The following is a 10,458-nucleotide window of genomic DNA, read 5'->3' as shown; positions in this document are numbered from 1 at the left end:
CATTGATTTAGATAGTGAAAATGCATAACTCACTTTTAATATTATTTAGTCATGTAATTAATACTTAGTACTTATTAGTCGTACTTATTTTAACATGACTTAGTACTTTTAGATTATGCTTATTTTAATTATGGATTATTAATTAGCAATATTTATCTTATGCAATTTGTTGAGTATTTTAGTATAATCATGACTCATCTCCTATTATTTTGTATCATTTTATTGGGTAACATCTTATATAGTTATATCTTACCAAGACCTAAGAAATATTAGAGTACAAATTATAAATTTTATGCTATGAAGGTTCTGTTGGGAATAAATCCGAGAAAACCGAAAAACCTGAGAAAAACCGTGATTGAAAAACCCGACTTTTGTTGGTTTGATTTGGTTTATAAATTTAAAAATCCGAGACAATTGGTTTGGTTTGGTAATTAAAAAATCCGAACCAACCCAGCCTATATATACCCCTAACTACTACAAATTATGGGTCAATTATTAAAATGTTGTGGTGTTTCCTGTTGCAAATTGAAATGTTGGAATGCTTTTTTCTGGTGTTAGATGAATGAAGGCAGTAGCAAGAAACTAAAAAATTGCTATGAACTGGAAAATCATATGATCAGGTGTTTGACAATCTCTCAATCTCAAAAGACTATTGTGTCTTTTATAGCTCTAACATAATTCAAAACTGAGTGCCTTGAAAACATCCAATAAGCTAAAGAGGTAAAAAAAAGACAAGCAAAAGTTGAAATACTCATCGCTAAGAACGAAAAGCCAAAAACTAATACTTAAAATTGACAGTTGCTAAGCAATTGCTGTGTAGAGATGAAGCAGCCTCAATGTCACACTAAATTAAGCCTCAGAAGCAGAAGGTTGCTCTTGCTATACTAAAGCTGAAATCAGGGCTTGAATGCAGAAAAAACGACAACAGAGTTGTGACCACCAAAACCAAATGAATTTGATATTGCTGCAGATGGAAAATAAATGTTAGCAAAACTTTTGAGCATAAATTTGGAGAAGCTGCGAGAAGTTCAACTATTTCTCAGAATTTTTATCCCATCTATCTAAAAAGAGATTATCTTACCAACATTGACCTCGTGCTGCTGTTTCTTGTTTGCGACGGTATCAAACTCAACTGAAGGCTCGGGATTCTGCATAGTTCACAAAAACAGGAGAATTGCAAATTAAGAATGAGCATATGAGCCGATATATGAATGCAAGTTCCCAAAGAGAAAATGGCATACAAATTGGTTTATGGAAGGATGTAGCCAGCCAGTTGTAATGGCTTTAACTGTTGCAATAGCTTCCAGGCCACCAGCAGCACCCAGGCAATGGCCTATCATGGACTGGAACAACAGAAAATGACAATTTTAAAGGATCAATTTTTTTTTTCTCAATATTTCAATAAAGTCAACACTGAAAGAAAAGACTAATACAGGCCCTATGATTTAGAGTAAGTTACCTTGGTTGCATTCATTTTGATCTCTGAAGGGTTCTTGAATACCTTCTTAACAGCATTTACCTCAGCCAGATCACCAACTATGGTGGAAGTTGCATGAGCATTTATGTAATTAACCTGAAAATAAACGAAACGGAGAGACCAGATGATAATCAAACCCAAGTACCAAACTTTTTTTTTTGAATAGGTAAGTAAGCAACTCAACTACCAAAATTCAGGAACAGTTTAACCACTATATTTTCTATTCCTCACAAATAATGACTAACATGTAATGATCAAATTACCATCTAAACAAGGTTCTAAATGAAAACTTAGACGAAATCCTGACAAAGATCTAAATGACCAACTGAACGACTGCACTTCAAACTTTGGGTAATTTTGTTGTATCTCCGTCTCTTTAAAAGTACTAGTACAACAACAATTAACCCAGTGGAGCCTACCCCTCAAAAAGGTAGAGAGGCTGTTTCCGATCTCTTTAAAAGTACTAGTAAAAGACCAATACCATTGCAACTGACCAAGTAAATTCACTATTCATTATTGTTCATGAACATCACAAATACTAGGTGCAAGTGAAGCATCTTAAAAAGGACTACAGGACTTACAATCTTGACTGTTTCAGCAATAACTAAGAACAGTAAAGGAGGGTATAGTCTGGGTTCCATGAAAGCTCAATCTGGAAAACACTATGACCATGTGGATTAAGCTTCCTTGACTACAACAAAAGATGGGATTGGGAAGAAAGTAGAGGAGGATCAAGCGACAATACTTTTCATATCAATGACAATTCTTAACAGTTTCTGCGAAAGCTAGCAAGGACATCCATTTTGCTGATGCTGGCGGTCGATCGGATGCTCTACATCCTCATCATGGAAGGTTTGAGCAAAACATTGGACAAAACAAAGAGGAGACTATATCAGGGAATTTAGAACAAAAGGAGGGATGGAGCTGCATTTTCCTGCTCACTTATGGTTTGCCGGCGACACCCTGATTCTCTGTGATGCTGATTCTGAGTAATTATCATTATATTATGGGTGTTCACTATAGTTTAAAGAAGGTTCATAGCTCAAGACCAATCTGGAGAAAGAAGTCGATGGTAGTGATCTAGGTTGATAACTGGATACTTTTGGCCCAGATTTTGGTTGTCAAACAGCTTATTATTGGCTTAATAGGGGCTTCCCTTGGTGCAACTCACAAAGATACCCTACCCCCATCCTCACGGGTGATTCGGATATTCTGATGTAGCTAAATAAAAGATTGTGGTACTATTATCGTTCATATTTATTTATCCTCCTTAATTTTTAGTTCGAAATAGAACAGAGATAATATTAGCGATGAGATAAATCTATTAGTTAGAGATTGTCTTATCTTTTAGTTAGAGATAGAGTATCATGTAGCAGTCGAAAATAGCTTTTGTCTTCTAGTTAAAGATACAGGCTTTTTTATTTCAAGAGTTCTGACTACTAATAATTCCCTTTTTCCATAAATATGACCATTGCGTACTTATAGAAAACTTGAGTAACACTTCATGAATAATACCTTATGAATTGATCTATCTATTTCTCTCCAAGTTCCTTCTCTCATTTCTCCTATTTCTCTCTATTATTCTCCTGTTTCCCCCTTATTTTTGATGCTACATCAAATTCAAGCAGAGATCAATCGGATGGATAATGATGTAATATTTAGTTATCAAAGGGTGAATAGTTGATTTTGATGAAGAGTCGAGGGTCAATCAACTATACCTAAATCCATATACATTGAGGGTTAGGCATATAAATCTTCTATATCCGATACTAACAAGCTATTGGTTTCATTCCATTCCAATACTAAATATTTTGTGTTGTAAGAAATATTAGCAGATCTCCAGAAGTATATTTATTCCTCATACTTTTTCCTATATTGACATAACAAGCTCTAACAAACCTAAAAGTACTCCTGGTAAACACCGGACCTATATTTACTTAGCATAAGTGCAATTACTTAAGCCTAACTTCTTGGTGTCGTATATGGATTCCTTGCTTCCTATTTGTTCTGCTCTCAAGTAAGTCCAAATTGATTCCAAAGAGATTGTAGGATGTTGTTTGGAATCTATATTTCTTGTTAGACTGCTCTCTTTATTTACTGTTTATATACAAAGGTTTCCCTATTTTAACATTGTTTCCTTATCTAAGAAACAAGAGATTAAATATCTCTAAGGAAATATAGAACAAGCTCAGATGCTACAAGTTTTAAACTATTCAAGAAACAAGATTGCAGAATTCAGTCATATGTTTTCAAGAGAAAAACAATACAAAGTAGAAGCCCCAACCAAGGTCTAAGTCTCATGTTAAAACATATCTGATGTCAGCACTATTTTTTCCGTCTCCAGTAAAGTTTACCCAACGATGAAAAAACTCATGAACGGGAAAGTACGAAAGTAAGGATGTTGGATTTGGTGGCCGAAGGACAACTCAGGTATGACCTAATTTATATTGGATATAGCCACAACAATATGTTCTTTCCTGCAGCTCTGTTACAATTTTTCTTTGATTATTGAGTGGACATAACAAAAGTAGAACATCAAATGAGTGAAAGAACAAAAGAAAAAATACCTCTTCTGGTGACACTCCAGCATCTTCAAGGCTGCTAAGAATACATGAAGAAACACCGAGTCCATCAGCTCTCGGGTCAGTCATGTGATAAGCATCACAGTTTACTGCTCCACCCAAATATTCTGCAATTATGGGTGCTCCTCGTTTCATTGCATGCTCCAAACTTTCCATCACCTGTCAACAATTCCATCCAATTGTCATTATGTCTTTCCAAGGTGATCGATCATGTTGTATGAGAGTGATATAATATAGCAGTACTTTGTCTAAAACTGTTCTCCACCATGCAATGAAAGAGCAATCGTGAATTTTTGGTTGGTATTTTACGTCAAGTGGTCCACATTGGTGGAGGAAATAGGTTTTTGTCTCATTGTACTTAGATCCTTAGCTCATGACTGTTGGGGTTGAGTTAGGGCTGATGTTCAATTTCTTAACATATTTAATTACTTCATGAAGGATAGAAACATTAATTATTAAAAAGAGTACCATAGACAACACATAACATTGGTTCAAAGTGGATAAAAAGCTTAAATGATGTTTCTCGTTATCAAACTTTATTTCAACGGTTGAGCAAACTTACCAAAACTCCAGCCCCCTCTCCCATTACAAAGCCGTCTCTATCTTTGTCCCATGGTCTAGAAGCAGTTTGTGGATCATCATTTCTTTGAGACAAAGCTCTGCATGCAACAAAACCTCCTAATCCAATAGGAATCATGGCAGCTTCAGTTCCACCAGCTATCATCAAATCAGCTTCACCGCGACGAATGTGGTTTGCAGCAGCATAGAAACAATAGTTGGAGGTAGCACAAGCAGTTGAAATTGAATAGTTCGGTCCCATGAAACCAACATCAATTGCAAGCAAGGCTGAACCCATGTTTGTTATGGCATATGGTATAAAAAATGGAGTAATTTTCCTGTGACCTTTCTCGATTAAGGCTTGGACGCCATCTGAAAAAACTGTAAGACCACCCATTCCTGTTCCTACCAAAACACCAGCTCGCTCCTTATTGATCTGCAGTCAGAATAGAACTAAAGATCTTAAAATCCTGTTCCCTACTGCAAAAAAAAAAAAGAAACAAATCCAGACAAAAAAGGTCTGCAGACTAGTAAAGAGTAAAGACTCCAGGTATGTTTGGAAAGACACCAGGTAATTGGAATTGGTGTAATTACTAGGGTAGTAATTACACAATTGTGTAATTACGACGACCTGTTTGTTTGTCATAGTGTTATTACACAATTAAATTTAAATTTTAATGAATTTATTATCAAAAGTTAAAAATTAATATAATAAATATATGCCTATAAATTTTTATAAATATAAATGATATTATATTTGGTATTTAAGATGTATATTTTTTTGTGAATATACATTAATTAGTAATCATATATTTATAACTAATATCGTAAAAATAAATTATGTATATTTTCCAACTTAATAATATTTAGTTTAGATACTTACAAAAACCAAAATCATATATTTTGTAAGAACATCATGGAATTCATGTTAGATAAAATAAATTAATATTCATAAATATAATGTCATAACATTATTCAAATGTTTGACAAAACTAATCTATCAATTCTAACTAAAATATGAACAACATGCAATGTCAGCCAATACTACTAAAACAAGTAAATTGGAACCATGAATATAACACAAATTAAAAATTCAAAAATTAAAATAGTTTAACATATGTCAAATTCCAACATAATAATAGTAAGTTCCACTACAACTTAAGATTAGGAAACATAGTAAGTTTATAACCACATTCAACAACAAAATTCCACTTTAATTGCATCACTCATTATATGCCACGTTTGTTAATGACTCATTATTTCTAATATTAGGAGGTGTAGTTCCAATAGAATAATAAAATAAATAAAAAATAAAATATAAGCAATTACATGGAATCACAAGAAGTAAAGGTAGAGAAATAAAAGATAAATAATGTATAAAGAAAAATATTTTTTTAAAATTTCAAAAGAAATTAAAAGGAAAAAATAAAATTTAAAAAGTAAAATAATAGAAATAAAAAGTTATAAAGAAATAAATTAAAATAAAAACAAAAGGGAAAGAAACTAAAAAGCAATCTTGTAATTACACAAAGTAATTACCACCAATTCTCACCTCCCTTGAGAATTGGAGAGTGTAATTACACCCCTCCAGTTACACTCAATCTCCAGTTACACCAAATTTCATGCTGACCAAGTAATTACTTGGCCAAACAAACATGCCAAACTGTGTAATTACACTCATTTACACCAAATCCAATTCATTGGTGGCTTTCCAAACAGGCTCTAAAAGAATCAATGACGGACGAATTTGCATCATTAAGACCATTAGCTTTTGACTATTTTAAACCACTCACAGAAAGCCCAGGGAGAAAAAAAAGATGTCAAAGATAAGAGAGCAGAGGGTGTTGTTGCATTTAAGTTCATGGAGTGATGTTCCGAAATCACTGCAACTGGAATTTGTTCCATATACCATAGATTTCAAATATTTAAAAAACATCTAAACTGGAGGACAAAACAACGGCGAAGTTCTAAAATTCTGGGAAGATTCATGGAAAAGAATAGCACCAATTAACTAACAAGTATATGGTTTGTTAGTACGGGAGAATAAGGAACTAAAGGAAGTTCTAGTGGAGCCTCAGTTCCAATCTTGGCGATCCCAATGCCCTAGTTTGCTGATCAACAACAAACTTTACGGTAACCGCATAATGGAGGTATATGTAGTACCTATAATTTCAAATTGGTGATGAATGAAACAACGGAGAGAAACATTAACCATATATGCTATAACAATTTTTCTTTGATAACCGTGGTGTTCGGGTCATCTTATGCGCATTGACTAATTCCATGGATACGGATATCTAATAGTCTTAGTCCTACATATATATTACCATATACATGGAAACAGTGAATAAACCAGTCGGCATGCAGTGGGAGATTGTCCAAACAACAACTATAAGTTTTGAAGACCATACTGGGAAATTTTTACTCTCAATTAATTTTGTTAAGAATGTGCGATATACGATGCTTGTTTGGCAAACCTCTGTATATTAAGAATGAGTTAATTGATTTTGAATATTGGACAAAACAAATATGAGTGAGCAAGAGTTTATAATATCATTTGGGTCTTCCACGGATAAATTCAAGACTTCATCTTAATGTAAGCATATAGCTCATGACACAGAGACCAATGGAAAGTCCAAAAGTTCTGACAAAGACGTTCATATTTTCAAGTAAGGTTTCTTACTAATTTAATACTTCAAATGATCCAAACACGTGAAACATTAATAGGTCATGCTATAATAGCCGTCATCATATCCAAACATATGTGGATTGTGGAAGTGATCATTTCAATAATTCAATTCTACAGATATGTTTTTTTCTTTTTTCCCTGAATGTGTACTAGCTTATTGTTCAAATAGACATAGCATCTTAAAAACAAAAGTAAAGAGAAGACAGAATATGTAATAAGTTAAATATAACTGAATCCATTTATGGAATATAGATCGATTTTCTTTTCTTTGCTACTGCTTTCTTCATCTCTCCTTGAGCCGAGCGTCTATCGAAAACATTCTCTCTACCTTCTCAAGGTAGGGCCGAAGTCTGCATACGCACTACCCTCCCCAGACCCCACTTGTGGGATTATACTAGGTTTGTTGTTGTTGTCGCAGATAGATTGCTTTACCATCATAAAAGAACTGTCAGAGAATTAAACACACACACACACACTATAAATATAGTTTTTGTGTGTTTTAACTATCAGAGAATTATTAATAAAAAGAAAAAGAAAATAGCTACTACTACTACCAGAGCTCAAGGTGAAAAATTGAAAGTGGATAATGAGGAACTCAAAACAATGAAATCAACTTTATTCCAAAAATAAAACAAAAAAATAAACCAATAAATCTAAATATATGAACAACCAAAGCCCATAAGTCCTCATTTAAAACATACCACAGCAAGCCCCATTTTATCTCAATTTAAGTGTTAAAACTGCATGCACCAAAAAAGAAAAAGAAATTTATTTGAAATAAACAAAAAGTGAAAAAGTGAAACCTTTTTATCTCTGTCAGTACCAAGATCGGCATTTTCAAGAGCTTTTTTCCCAGCAACAATGCAATACCTAAGACAATCATCAAGCCTTCTATCATTTTTACCATCAATATAACCTTCCGCTTTAAACCCTCTAATTTGTCCACCAAATCTAGTTGGGAATTTCGAGGCATCAAATCGATCAATTAGACTAATCCCACTTTCACCAGCTAATAATTTATCATAGTAAGCATCAACGTCATTGCCAAAAACTGAAACAAGTCCCATCCCTGTTATGACCACGCGCTTCTTCGGGTCTTTCTCGCGCGTGGGAGCTGATGAAGCTGAGATAAAGGGAGTGAGCTTTTTGGGTTTCAATGGCTTTACATTGGTGAATTGGTGGGTGGTGGGTTTGAGGAATGGGTGGGTGGGTGGAGATGGGCGGAGGGATGAAGATTGAAGAGCTTGCATTGTTATGGTTACGGTGGGGTGGGTGGTGGGGGTGGGGTGTGGCGGAGAAGGGAAGATGGAGTGATGAGTATTCGATGAGAACGATGTGGATGCAGGGGGAAAGGCTTAAAACGTACTGTGACTTTGTTCTGTTCCAACCAGAACCTATATATATTTATTACTCCCAACTATACTTTGATTGGTTTGCATAATTTATTACCCATTTGGATGGCTAATTTAATATTTTATAAAGATATAGCATGACCCGTTGGCTTTTTTCTTCAATTTTTGTAAGTAAGATATTTAATTTATTTAGAAAAGCATTTATGTAATTTGACTTTTAGATTATGGGCTTCCCGGTTTTATAATAACTAGTCTCTATATACGTGCATTGCACGTGTATTTTATATTATTTTTATATAGAATATATATATACTAAACATTGCAAATGCATACATAGTCGATAAATATTTTATTTAATTGTTAATTAGAATTTGAATATACCAAAAGCTAGCATTCTCGCATAAACCTTAACATCTTTTATAAATAAAGTCAAAAAGCATACTCTCTCACAAACTCTACCTCTATTTTTCTAACCATCACACTATCAATTAAATTTTGGTTTATCTTTCCTTCTGAAATTGATTGCTCGGACGGTTTGGAAGAAGCCTTCACTGATCAACTTCATCTTCTCTATATCATAACAGTTACAATTGCGCCTTGAAATAATTATCTTCTCAAGGTTGATTGCTCTTTTTTAAAATATTCAAGTCTCACTTTTTCTATTTTAATATATGCGCCATGCACAAAATCTCCACGTTCATCACATACAATGTTAGAGTTCAAATCTCGTAAGTGAACAAAGAACATTTATAAGGTGTGAAAATAAATTAAAAATTTTAAAGACGAAAGCATTGAAGGAATTAATATATTTAATAAAATGATAGATTTTAATATTGCTTTGTCCCTCTATTTTCCTCAAATGATCGAGATAGTAAAATATATTACCTCAATTTGTAAGAAGTAGTTATCTATATTAATGTAACTTCAAGAATGCACCAAACTAAATGTGTAGAATGGAGACTCACCGAACCGTAGGCAAGTATATGAGCAATTTCATCTTTATAAATTGGCAGAATAGCTTAAGAGACACTTATACTTGCACCGTTTTGATATTTCGGTCCTCTTACTTTACGAGTTTTCATCTAAATATCTCCATTCAAAGCCAATTCTTTAAACCCCTAAGAACTTTCACTGGTATTGGCTCAAAAATTCAATTTTCGATTGTGATATGAAGTTTTAATTTCACTGACAATGTCCGAAGCATCTATGTCATCACATCAAAGATGAATATTTATTTAATTAATGACTGAGTGCAAATTGCTTCGTCTCTCCATGAGAAAAGGCACGATTTTATTCAAGTTTTTCTTCTTCTTTTCTTTTCTTTTCCTTTTAATGAATTTAAGCTATGAATTATTCTGAGTCATCTCTTCCTTTTAATGTTATTCTCACCTTATCATGCCCATAGTGAAATAAGTTTAAATGAATAGTGACTAAAATTTTAAAGGTGTTATAAATAGAATTGTATTTAAGGTGAAAGTCTATATTTTAAAGAGATTTTAGGGTTTGTTACTTTGTGGCTAAGTCACTTTTTTCATATAAATAGACGTGATAGACTTTAAATACTCTTGCCTTATGTTTTGATGATCTGACAAATTTACTGTTAAGAACCAGATAGGGAACCTGACCTACTTGGAATGCTGCAAGCTTTAACGGATTCCAGCTAAAGGTGAACGCGACAGCTTCAGGAGCTAGGAACTCACACAAGAACCTGATACTCTTGCGGTTTCCTCCTAGCAGTACAAAGTCAATTGGACACAACTGAAAATGAAGTGACTGACGGTACTGTTTCTGCCACACTGC

General features: G+C 33.6%; 1 protein-coding gene across 1 annotated transcript; it reads right to left on the bottom strand.

Annotated features, from left to right (window-relative positions):
• Window positions 1–596: 596 nt before the first annotated feature.
• On the bottom strand, window positions 597–8,721 carry LOC107803192 (3-oxoacyl-[acyl-carrier-protein] synthase I, chloroplastic-like). Its single transcript, XM_016626826.2, has 7 exons — window positions 8,110–8,721; window positions 4,622–5,053; window positions 4,045–4,218; window positions 1,460–1,573; window positions 1,242–1,343; window positions 1,082–1,148; window positions 597–964 (listed from the first exon to the last, which is right to left on the bottom strand). The coding sequence occupies exons 1-7, from the start codon at window positions 8,554–8,556 to the stop codon at window positions 897–899; spliced, it is 1,404 nt and encodes a 467-aa protein (XP_016482312.1). The 5' UTR covers window positions 8,557–8,721; the 3' UTR covers window positions 597–896.
• Window positions 8,722–10,458: the final 1,737 nt, after the last annotated feature.

This window comes from Nicotiana tabacum, chromosome 5, assembly GCF_000715075.1.
Source record: "Nicotiana tabacum cultivar K326 chromosome 5, ASM71507v2, whole genome shotgun sequence".
In the NCBI taxonomy this organism is placed as follows: domain Eukaryota; kingdom Viridiplantae; phylum Streptophyta; class Magnoliopsida; order Solanales; family Solanaceae; genus Nicotiana; species Nicotiana tabacum.
The sequence above is the reverse complement of the archived record's forward strand: the minus strand, read 5'-3'. Positions and strand labels throughout refer to the sequence as shown.